This window comes from Acinonyx jubatus, chromosome D2, assembly GCF_027475565.1.
Source record: "Acinonyx jubatus isolate Ajub_Pintada_27869175 chromosome D2, VMU_Ajub_asm_v1.0, whole genome shotgun sequence".
NCBI lineage: Eukaryota > Metazoa > Chordata > Mammalia > Carnivora > Felidae > Acinonyx > Acinonyx jubatus.
In genome coordinates this window covers 50,864,558-50,876,816 of record NC_069393.1, presented here as the reverse complement: position 1 = coordinate 50,876,816, position 12,259 = coordinate 50,864,558, and the positions used below count along the sequence as shown (strand labels likewise).

Sequence of the window (12,259 nt, the reverse complement as noted above, 5' to 3'; positions counted from 1 at the left end):
AAGCTAAGACTGAATAATAGATCTCTGAGACAAAGAGATTATTCGATTGATCTTTCACTCAACAAATATTTGATGAAGGCCTCCTATGTGTTAAGCACTAGTCCAAGTGCTGGGAATATGACCTAGAACAAAATATTAAAATATTTCTGCCCTCATGGTGATTATATTTTTATATGTCTACATGGTCACCATACCATTTCTACTAGGCCCAGCATCCTCCTGATCTTTGGATATGCAGCAAAGGTAACCAGATTGATTGAGTTTATAAAATTATTCTATGTAATTTCAGCATCACTACACATAGTTATTAGTTCTTACCTGGTCCTGTGTTGATAATAACGTAAATAGAGTTTCCAACGCTGCTCTTCGAACTGATGATATAGTGTGATGCAAAAAAGGCCAGACACGTGGAACTAGAACTGTGAGTGACTGCTGAATACTAATAAACAAGACACAAATTAGGCTTACTCATTTTCAGTTGAAATTCTATTGATTCATTTTCTAAATATGTCCTGTAGACCTCATACCTTTTTTGATGAATAAATTCTAAACAGGTAGTATTTTCATATGAACGTTCATTTAACATCCTCATTCAAAACTGTTATTATAGCACCAGAATACCCAGAGCAAATGCAGTCATAAATATCAACATTAAGTTCTATGGTACTAATGCCATGAATTACCTTTGTCAAAGTAGAACTTTCCAATATAGCTGCCCTTTTTTCAATCTGTTCTTAGGAAAATGGAACATGTGTCTTAACTGGTAGGCTACACAAAATCAAGATTAATTTTTTCTTCTTTCCCATGGCTAACCCCAATCAGTAACCATTAGATGCACATAACTTATATTCCCCATTGGGGTCATCTCTGCCACATTATCAAATGAGCAAGAGGTGGCATGGTAGTAGCTTCGAAATCTGTCATCCTGATTTAGCATTACTAAAGTTAGGAAAACTCAGATTATCTTCCTTCTCACAAATAGAATTTAAATGGAAAAGCAAGCAAAGCCACTTCTAGGCTAACAACTTGGACCATAGAATTCCTGTCATATCCATGAGTCATTTATAAAAACTACCTTGAATTAGGAAATTATTTAGAAATAGCATTTGAAATATATAACTCTAGAAAAAGGCATGAATAAAAAAGAATATGGCAGGTGTTAACTATATGTTCTTTTGTGGTTACCCTCAGGTCTATATTTTAGCATTATTTTCATCACTTGCAGGTTTGTATGAACATCTCTTCTCACATTTATTTACATGTTTAGTAAATTTACTTACAAAATTATTAAACACATGAACAGAGACAAAAAACAGACTCAAACTATGTAAAAGCATTATAACAAGGTCTTGTTAATAGAGTAACTTTTAACTGTTCATGCTCCAAATGACATGCTGCATTTCTTCTTACATAGCTGGAAAGTATCTGCCAAATATCATAATATGTGAAGCAAATTTCCTAACGGCAATTTTGAAAAATAAATACATAAAAGCTACATTATTTCACACATTATTGTATTTCATACATTATTTCTGAATTAACAGAATTTTTACTACTTCTTTCATTTCCTTACATTATCTAGCTTTCCTGACACTACTCAAAGTTTGTTTGTTTTTTAAGTCCTAAACCCTTTATTTAGGACAGTGGTTAACACAGGCTCACAATCCAAACCCACATCACCCTGTTTTTAAATAAAGGTTTACTGGAACACAGCCATATTCATTCCTTATGCGTTGTCTATGGCTACTATTGAGCTACAATGGCAAAGTTGAGTAGTTTTGACAATGACCATATAACCCACAAAACCAAAAATACCACTATCTGGGCTTTCACAGAAAACGTTTACCAACTTCTGATTTAGGGTAATTAAAAACTCTTGCATTCTGCAGCTTGAGAAGGGCTTTCACACAGATGAACACATTTAATCCCTATAGCTTTCACTACTAATTGAAATACCTGAATATTAGGAAATCCCATAAATGCACTACCAATTTTTCTCTTCGTTTGCTTTTACAGGCATTTATTTTGCAATTCCAACTTGTAGGTTGTCCTACTGCCCTAAATTTACCCCTGAAGTACTCTCAGCAGGGCCAGTATTACTTGAAACGTTCTGAACATGTTTTTAATACACCTATGATTTTCATTAGAAATAGACTTACAGAGCCAGAAATCATTTATAATCATGAGCATATGCACATTCACTAAACATCCTCTCTAGGCTAAGAACAGTAATTAATTTTCTCATCTGTGATTTTTAAAGTTGCATGTGAATTTTTTCTTCTGTATCTCCAAAGAAACTATTAATAGAAATAGTATTATTCAGGAGGCAATCTAAAAGGTAGGGAATACATTAATTAGCTGAACTTTATTTCAAGTATCAGGACAGGAAAATAGGTGACACTTTTTGATTTATGTTTTTGGCTTCACTCAACCTCTGTCTTTGGACATTATACTGAATTATTATGTATTATTCCCTTCCTGATAATTACTGAAATCAAGACCAAGAGTTGAAATGAACATTACAAAGAAAAAGTTCACTGAGGAGCAAATTTTGGAAAATGTAATGCTGATGTTCAATGATAATTCTATTAGCTAAATGTCTCTAAAGCTAATGTTCTGTATTCGGACTGGATATGAAAATAATATGCAATGATTAAATTCTTGAAGTTAACTATCACAGGATGAACAAAATGAAGAATTATATAACCAAAGTACCCCAAGGATAAACATGACCTTTTTAAGCTCCTGCCCCAACTATGCTGGTGGCTAGAGAGTAAAGAAAAGGCCAATTTGAAAATAGTAGTCTTTGGCATCACCAACTCACTTTAAGTGCTGTACTTAAAGATGCCAAACTATTTTATTTTTAGGATTATCTGGAAATGTACGTAAACATATTTTACTTTACTAACTACAAATAATTACCTGCATTGTTGGACCTGAGGATAAGTTAATAAGGATGAAAGAAGAGTCATAATACTATTTGTTGAAGCAGTAAGATCATCTAGTTCCAGAAGAGCATCCCATAGTGTATTTATAATGAATGGTACCTACAGGATCAGTTATTAAGAAAACAGTTATTTTACACAATATACTCACAAGTCATGCAAAATTGTAGTCACTACTGATTCAAAAACATATACAATCCCCATGCCCTTGGATAGTGTCCGTTTTGAGCAAAATTAAAGAGGAGACATTATTTGCCTTTAGTAATTCTCTACCCCTCTTTAAATGCCACTCAACTCTATTTTGGCACTTCCCTTCATACCCAGGCTTATAACGGGAGGGAGAATTCAGGAAATAAGATAGCCAATACTCTTATTTTATGTAAAAAACTAAAATTGGAAAACAATATAGTGTACATACACCAGACATGACCTTCTCTGTAAACTAATATACTTAAAACGACACTAGTCATCATGAAAAGATAAATTTAGTTTTTGAGTTTTCAAATAAATACTGCTTGCTGCACTTCCAAATGCTGTATACATGTTATGGTTTTGATAATAAAAAAGAAAGACCTTAAAAGAGGCATTTCAAAAAATGAGACCAGATTAAAACAACTTAAAGCCAAAACCAAAATCAAAACAAACACAAATCCCATATGTCTAAAAACCAGGAGTAAAATAAAGAAGAAATGGTTGCTTTCTTCTCAAGTTACTTATATACTCTGTACACAAAGGGGAAGTAGATTAATAGACAAAATTCACTATTCCAAGGATAATATATAATTAAGATTGTATATGTCAGAGGACTATCTGTTATATGAAAAATGGGAGGACAGGATGTCTGGCTGGCTGAGCATGTGACTCTCAATCTTGAGGTTCTAAGTTCAAGCTCCACATTGAATGCAGAGATTACTTAAAAATAAAATCTTCAGTATGGAAACCAATTTGACAATAAATTTCATATTAAAAAAATAAATACATAAATAAAATCTTTTAAAAAATTGGAGAATGAAGGAGAAAAAAATACTGAATGTTTTTCCTAATACTCTATACCCAAGTGTAAACAAGCTCTATAGAAGAAAATGCAAAAATATTTAATTTACCTTCTGTGTCTGAAGGTCTACAAGGCTTTCTACCACAGGTACTAGTGATGCTGCAGCAACAGCTCTGACATCATCATCAAAGTCCTGAAGTCCTTCAATTATTCTAGTTAAAACTTTAGGCAATAAAGTATTAATTACATCCTGTAAAACAGTACATCAAAACGGATTAATTTTCTGTAATGCAATTATTGTGCTTAAAATTTGTTTTATTAAATTTACCATATGAAAGCACAAGTCCCAATCTTTTTTTAAGTTTACGTATTTATTTAAGTAATCTCTATACCCAACGTGGGGCTCAAACTCATGACCCCAGGATCAAGAGTCACATGTTCTTCAACTGAACCAGCCCCGTGCCCCAAAAATCCCAACCTTTAGGGGCACCTGGGTGGTTCAGTCAGTTAGGCATCTGACTTCAGCTCAGGTCATGATCTCGCGGTTCTTGAGTTTGAGCCCTGCACCGGGCTCCATGCTGACAGCTCAGAAGTTGGAGCCTGCTTCAGATTCTGTGTCTCCCTTACTCTCTGCCTCTTCCCCGCTCACACTCACTCTCTCTCGCTCTCTTTCTCTCTCAAAAATAAATAAAACATTTTTTTTAAAAGTCCCAATCTTTATTAAAAAAGAATCACATAAACAAAAAAGACAAATAACAACAGAAGTCTATTTGTAACTAATCCCATTTGAAAAACCACAACAGTATCAAGTATCTATTAAATGTGACTTAAAACATCAGATGTTTTCGAGGTAAAACTATGAACTCCCTGTGTGAACACATACAGATACATACCGCTATGCTGGACCCTCAATTTCTATTTCTTATTCAACACTAATGACAACCAAAAGGGGTGTGAGAGAAAAGGGCAGGAAAAGCTCTCCTTACTTCCTGCTCTCCATACTTCAATCTATTCTCCTTTCAACGTCCCTAAATAGAGCCAGCCCCGAGAGTCTATTTCTGGGATCATACACAAGGAATCACCCTGAGAATCGGTCTTCCTATGAAACAGGAACAAGTATTCAAACCTAATGAACCATCTTTTGATTTGTACTTAAATTCTTACAGTACCACCTATCTCTAAGATACTACCTCAAGAAGGCAAATCTTGAAATGCTGGCTCATCTGTAACACTAAGAATCTAAGGTCATTTCATACAATAAAAATAAGAGGGAAAAAACCTCTCCCATACATGCTTCAAAACCTGAAGTGTTTACCTGACGAACTGCCAAAGCATACTTTATTCCTAGCAGACCACCATGTCTAACTTCCCATTGTTCTTGAGTAAGTAATTTAAGAAGCACATCCACAGTCTTATGAACTCCTGTTTCATTCATGTGTTTTAACACCACACCTAATGTCTGAGCACAAGTTTCACGAACTGGTGCCACAACCTATGAATAAGAAAGGAAGAAAACTCATTTACAAAAAAACGTATTTTGTTGAATTTGAAATCTGATCGGACAAAGCCTCCCTTAGGTGATACTTACTTCATCAGAAACAAAGTCTCCAAATCTGTCTAATGCAAAAACACAAAGGAGTCTAATAACTAAGTCTTCCAACCACTCTTGATGCTGCTGAATCATCTGTTAAAACAATCATTTTTAATTACCAAAATCATACTTTGTATTGGGGGTTGGGGACACATTAAGTCCAAAATCAAAACTAAAATATTGGGACAGACGGGTTTTGCTGTAGGAACAACAACCAAAATACAGAAAAGTTCCAATTACTACCTTTAATATTAACCACATCGTGTTTATTGATTAATTAGGTTCAAATATACTACACCAACATCTTTAAGATTCATGAATTCTATTATGTTACTTGCACTCTAAGAGAAATTAAGAAACTACTAAAGGTTGCTCTAATTTCAATTATATCTGTCATGTATCTATTATCTATCCTATTACCTGTGTCTCATGCTACACCAGTCATATTGCTCAGTGACCTCTAAACTATCTTCTTACACCTCCTACTCTACTTTCCAATTTTTTGTATCTTGATCTTATATATTTTTCCACTCAATGTTTCTGAACAAATCTTTCCCATGAACTCATTCTTTCTGTTAGTAAATAGACTTCCTCCTGACCTTTAAACATTTTTCCTCATATTTACCTTTCTATATTTATTTATTTCTCATTTCTATGTCATGGCACAACTGTAACTTCCCTGTCTTGAGAAAAGAAGCAAACTACTAAAATCTGTTGATAACTGATCCTTTACTACACTTACCTCTTCTAAAGTGCTATCTCCCATTTTACCACCACTTTTTCCATGAGCTTTAAGGATTTCCCGAAGTCCAGTGCCTGCACCATGCCGAACCTAAAAACAAACAAGACACAAATGTCAAAGGTTAAATGCTTAAGAAACTGAGTTTAACTTTTCTTCAATATGAAAAAGGGATTCTAGATTTTTAAGAAATCAGAATAAACTAAAGTGGCACTTCAAAAAAATGTGTTCTTCTGCTATCCAAGAAAAATTACATGCATTAGTTTCACAATTTTGGTTATGTCGAATTTTTCTAAAATCAAGCTAGGAAAATAACTACCCTAACATCCTTCTGAGATATTAATCTATTTGGCTATGATTTCCCTATCTTTTACCTGCAGTTAGCATTATCCCCAGCAAAAGTGAGGAAAGAATCATGTTGTTCCCTATAGCTCCAACATCAATATTTTAGAAATATATATATTAAAACTAAGTTCCAAAGATACCAGTATAAATGTGAAAGGAAGACAATTCAACTGTCTCATGACTAATGCTTCACTGTCACCCTATAGCATTCTGAAGCATCATCTGGAAGGGAGGAAACAGACACTGGCACCTCACCCACCCACTTACTTATTCAAGACCCAATTTAAGTTAACACTTGAATAACTTTAAACAGATGTACATCAAGGAGCAGAAAGACCACTAAAAGGTATTCCACAGCAGTGGTTTTAAATTACCCAGAAGCCAACCGAAGTAGGACAGAATGCTTTGAGACCACCAACCCTCAACTTCAATCAGAGGAACCTCACTTTCATCTCTTTTAACATGCTGGGAGATAATCAAGATTTTCTCTGAAGAAATATTTCTGAGACTAAAAAACTGGTTTGGAAACTATTACTCTTAATCAAATTGTCCTCTTAAAAAGGAAGTTTTTACTATTTGGTAGAGATACGCGAGTCTTTATACCACAGCTAAAAAAATGAAAAGAAACTAAGAGTTCTCTAAAGATATATGATCAAAAAGGGTATGAAAGGTGAAAATCAGTCTAAAGTTTTCCACTTAGAAGGTGAGTGATATGAAGTGCCCAGATCAGTGGGAAGAATAGGGACCCTAAAAAAAAAATGATGTTTCACATGGTTCCCTTCATTAGCAAAAAAAAAAAAAAAAAAATAGAGCTGAGAGAAGCTGTAATGAAGAAATCTTACCTCCCAGGAAGGATTAAAAAGGTCATTGCAAAGTTCTTCACAAAAGCTTTCTAAAGGCCATTCATTTGTCTGAATAAGAAAAACAGAATTACTACTAATTCAAAAGGTCTGTTTTATGCTAACAATTTAAGTAACTTAATAAAAGTGTATTTATTTGTAGGTCTAGTAAAAATATGCTTTAAAAATTTTAATAATTAAAATTTTTACTAATGAAGTAAAGATACAATAAAATTTCTCTCAATGGATAGATTATTACCTACTGACACATCAGTATGAAAAAATTATAAACAATTTCAAAAGACACTTTAGGGTATTTCAATAGTACCTCTTCAAGTAAGGAAGAACTGTCTGGAATATTATCAATCAAAACTTTGGAATCATTTGTAGACTGATTAATAACAACATTTGCTATTTTTCGTCTCTTTTCTTCTGGTTCCCCATCAGTGCTATCATTGCTAGAAAATAAAAGTCACCATTTTAAAAAGTGAATAAAGAATAATGTGAACCACAGTGAATGTAAAAGAATACATCATATGAACACTTGTTTTGCCACATTCATGGTTTACTTAAAACTTCGTATATCAAATAAGTAAGATCAACCATGTAAAAAGTTTTGAGCAGAATATATTCCCCTACTCTCACTAATGAATGTAAAATAGGTTCATGAATTCTTGCTTTCAAACTCAATCACAAATTTAACATTCTTTCTTCCTCTCTTCAACCAGCTCTTCTCCTTTTCATTTTAAACTCCCTTGGCCTAACAACCTAAATCTGGCCCAGCTTAACTTTTCTAGGCTTTTCTACCCTAGAGGAAACTAATACACTGAGTAACACACTATAGTCCTACTAGCTCTTTAAAAAAAAGAGATAAATGACCAATGAAAAATGTGTCCAGAAAATCTGAAGAGATGTTACTTTATGACTAGAAAAAAAATATTGAGGCTAGCGTAATAATAAAACATAACAAATGAGAAGACAAAACCACTTTATTCAGTATTAACAGAAAGGACAATCAGCACAGTTGAGGTACATACAACACTATTTTCTAAAATATCCCCCATATCTTAATAATGTGACTTATTCGGCCAACCATTTTTTCTAAAGGTGATGAAAGAGGGGCACCTAGGTGGCTCAGTCGGTTAAGTGTCCAATTCTTGGTTTCAGCTCAGGTCATGATCTTGTGGTTCATGAGTCTGAGCCCCACATCAGGCTCTTCGGCTTTTCACTGATAGTGCAGAGCCTGCTTGGGATTCTCTTTCCCTCTCTCTCTGCCTCTCCCCCACTTGTGCTATCTCGTAAAACAGACTTATATAAACAAACAAACAAAAAAATAAATGTGATGAAAGAAATCTAACCTTCCTCAGTCTCATTCTCTATTACTCTTCCCCTAATTCTCTCCAATCTAGAAACACTGGTTGGCCACCTTACTCTCCTTGAACTTGTTAAGCATTTTTCTCCTTCCAGACATTTGCCCTTATGTTCCCTCTATTTGGAATGTCTTTTCCAAATATTCATAGGACTCGTATCCTCACTCCTTTCAGATCTTTAAAGAAAAGTCACTTCTGTGAATCCCTCCCTGACTATCCTTACCTAAAATTTCAAATTTTCTCCCCACAACACATTTCACATGTTCCTTCCTTGTTTTATCTTTTTCCTACTTAACTCTTACCATTAACATGATATATGCATATATACATATGTGTGTGTGTGTATACATACATATATACATTTACTTATCTTTTAATTTTTTTTAATGTTTATTTATTTTTGCAAGAAAGAGACAGAGCACAAGATGGGGAGGGGTAGAGAAAGAGGGAGACACAGAATCTGAAGTAGGCTCCAGGCTCTGACCTGTCAGCACAGAGCCTGATGTGGGGCTTGAAATCACGAACCACGAGATCATGACCTGAGCCAAAGTGAAACTCTTAACCAACTAAGACACCCAGGTGCTCCTATCTTCTTTTTTTTTAAATGTTTATTTATTTTGAGAAAGAGGGAGAGAGAGAGAGAGAGACAGAGTGTGAGCAGGGGGTGAGGTAGAGAGAGAAGGAGATACAGAATCTGAAGCAGGCTCAGGCTCTGAGCTATCAGCACAGAGCCCAAGGTGGGGTTTGAACTCATGAACTGTGAAATCATGACCTGAGCTGAAGTCAGATGCTTAATCAACTGAGCCACCCAGGCACTCCTACTTATCCTCTTTAAAAAAAAAAAAAAAGATTTTAGGTTTAAGTAATCTCTACACCCAACATGGAGCTTGAACTTATAACCCTAAGATCAAGAGTTGCATGCTCTACCAACTGAGCCAGCCAGATGCCTCTACTTATTTATCTTCTCCCTTATTCATTTTTCCTCCAGAATGTAAGCTCCGTGAAGGCAGAATTAGTTCTTTTATTCACCAATGCATCGTAAGGGCTTAGAACAGTATCTAGCACTCAGAAGGTATTCAGTAAATATTTGTGTAATGAATGAATCATAAACTCTGAAAAATAAAGTCTACTATTTCTATATTCAAATATTTGAGTAAAAGTGCTTATACAAATAAAGTCAACAGAAACCTATTAGGTTACTATATACAATCCTAATAAGTTGTTTACTTAAAAAACCCTGTAGTTTAATGAAGTTCAATTAAAATTTCATACTGAACAACAAGTAAAAATTTATACCGAGTAGATGTTTATTATTTACGCCCTTTGCACCTAGTTTTTAAATAAATACTATAAAACACTTACATTTTAGCTTTATATTTATAAACGGAAAAAACAAAAGGTCCTGTCATCTGCAAAAAAAACTTTGTAAGTTTTCATGTGTTTAATTACTCAAACATTTCTAGAACACCATAAAAGATTCTGATTTAACAGAGCTGAATGGGGCATTTTAATGAATGCCCCATTCAGCTCTGTTAAAGGAAAATGAAAATCTGCATTTTAACACACCCCTCAAAGTGCTTCTGAACAAGGTTGTTTTGAACCACTCTTTTAGAAATGCTGTTCCAGACCATACACAGATACCACTTTTATTAATTCATTAAAAAAATGTGGACAGTGATTTTATCCAGAGTTCTTTCCTACAAGATTAAGTAAATAAACTTGGATTACTACCTCCTATTTGGTCTAGCCACCAGGCTAGAAGACAGATGATGTAACACTGTGACAGTTCTATACTAATCAATATTCTTAACTTGTGGCCCTTAGGGGCGCCTGGGTGGCTCAGTTGGTTAAGCATCCGACTTCGGCTCAAGTCATGATCTCGCAGTTCGTGGGTTCGAGCCCCATGTCAGGCTCTGTGCTGACAGGTCAGAACTTGGAGCCTGCTTCGGAGTCTGTGTCTTCCTCTCTCTGCCCCTTCTCCCCTTACACTGTCTCTCTCTCTCTCTCTCTCAAACATTAAAACAAAAACAAAAACAAACTTGTGGCCCTTAGACCACCTCTCTGACTTCACTCGGTCCTACCCTCACCTCCGTCTACTCATCCTAGATATACTGCCTTTCTTTCTGTTTCTTGAATAGTCTATGATTAAGGCATTTACATTTGTTCCCTCTGCCTGGAATGCACTTCCCTCGGAAGATCTTCAGCCCCCATTCAAAGGTCATAATTGGTAAGGAAAAATAAATCTGCATATGTGGATTATTCTGGGGAAGCTGTCCTAGTCCCTAGTAATAATAAATAATCTCTGACAATTGAGCAAAACAATCCAAATGGTACTCCACAGCTAAAGACAATGTCAGCAAATGTTTTTAAAAATCAGGCAGACACAAATTTAATCTATAAAGCATCACTGTTTTGAATGAATAAGCAAAAAAAAAAAAATTACTACCTCTTTTCATTAGTTTCCACTGCATCTCTGGATCTCTGTTTTGCAAATAACTTGGCCATTCTTTTAGCTTTGTTCTTTTGTCTACTGCTCATTCCTGCTCGAAATTCTGAGTCAATCAATTCAGCTGCCTGGAGAGTCTAAAAGAATAAAAGAATGCTGAGTTTGAACTTTTGAAGTTAAAATAAATACCCATAGCCTCAGAACAGTACTAAGTCTATAAATTTCACTATATCCAAACTGACCACAGTTTGACAGCTTCATGCTATTCTGTTATATGGTTATTACCATAATTTCACTCTTTTATTCCTTATTTCCTATTCTTCCAATTCTCAGCAGATGTTTGTATGTTTCTTAACTTTTTTTGTCACCGACGTAGCACAAATGTATGATCATAACCCACAGATAGGGTTTTGAAAAGGTGATACTTCAAAATGACAGTAATAAAGATGTGGTGGTACACAGATACAACGGAATATTACTCAGCCATAGAAAAGAACAAAATCTTGCGATTTGCAACAACTGGATAGATCTAGAGTATAACACTATGCAAAATAAGTCAGAGAAAGACAATCATCATGATTTCACTCATATGTGGACTTTAAGAAACAAAACAAAGAAAAAGAAAAACCAAAAAACAGACTCTTAATCATAGAGAACAAATTGATGGTACCAGAGGGGAGGTGGGTGGAGGAATGGGTGAAACAGGTGAAAAAGATTAAGAGTACACTTACCTTAACTCCAAGTAACATAGAATTGTTGAATCAATACATTGTACACCCAAAACTAATAACACTGTATATTAATTATATTGGATTTAAAATAAAAACAAAACAAAAAAACTGTAATACCACCCTAAAGTTGTAGGAATAAAGAATATTAATATTAATAATAATTAATATTAATTAATTTCAATATCACCTATTGAAAAAAAATTATAGGCATAAGTGATCCAGCATCCTATAGTCAACTTAACTCATATTGCTCCTTTTC

The 12,259-nt window shown here is 34.5% G+C and overlaps 1 protein-coding gene across 1 annotated transcript in view; it reads right to left on the bottom strand.

Annotated features, from left to right (window-relative positions):
- BTAF1 (B-TFIID TATA-box binding protein associated factor 1) overlaps positions 1–12,259 on the bottom strand; it is a 117,585-nt gene that overhangs the window by 73,210 nt on the left and 32,116 nt on the right. The window contains exons 6-14 of the mRNA XM_015061892.3: positions 11,270–11,406; positions 7,782–7,911; positions 7,457–7,525; positions 6,273–6,362; positions 5,528–5,623; positions 5,255–5,431; positions 4,049–4,189; positions 2,923–3,047; positions 319–439 (exon numbers count right to left, since the gene is read on the bottom strand). Of these exons, the coding sequence (XP_014917378.2) occupies positions 319–439; positions 2,923–3,047; positions 4,049–4,189; positions 5,255–5,431; positions 5,528–5,623; positions 6,273–6,362; positions 7,457–7,525; positions 7,782–7,911; positions 11,270–11,406 (1,086 nt within the window). The remainder of the gene's footprint in view (positions 1–318; positions 440–2,922; positions 3,048–4,048; positions 4,190–5,254; positions 5,432–5,527; positions 5,624–6,272; positions 6,363–7,456; positions 7,526–7,781; positions 7,912–11,269; positions 11,407–12,259) is intronic.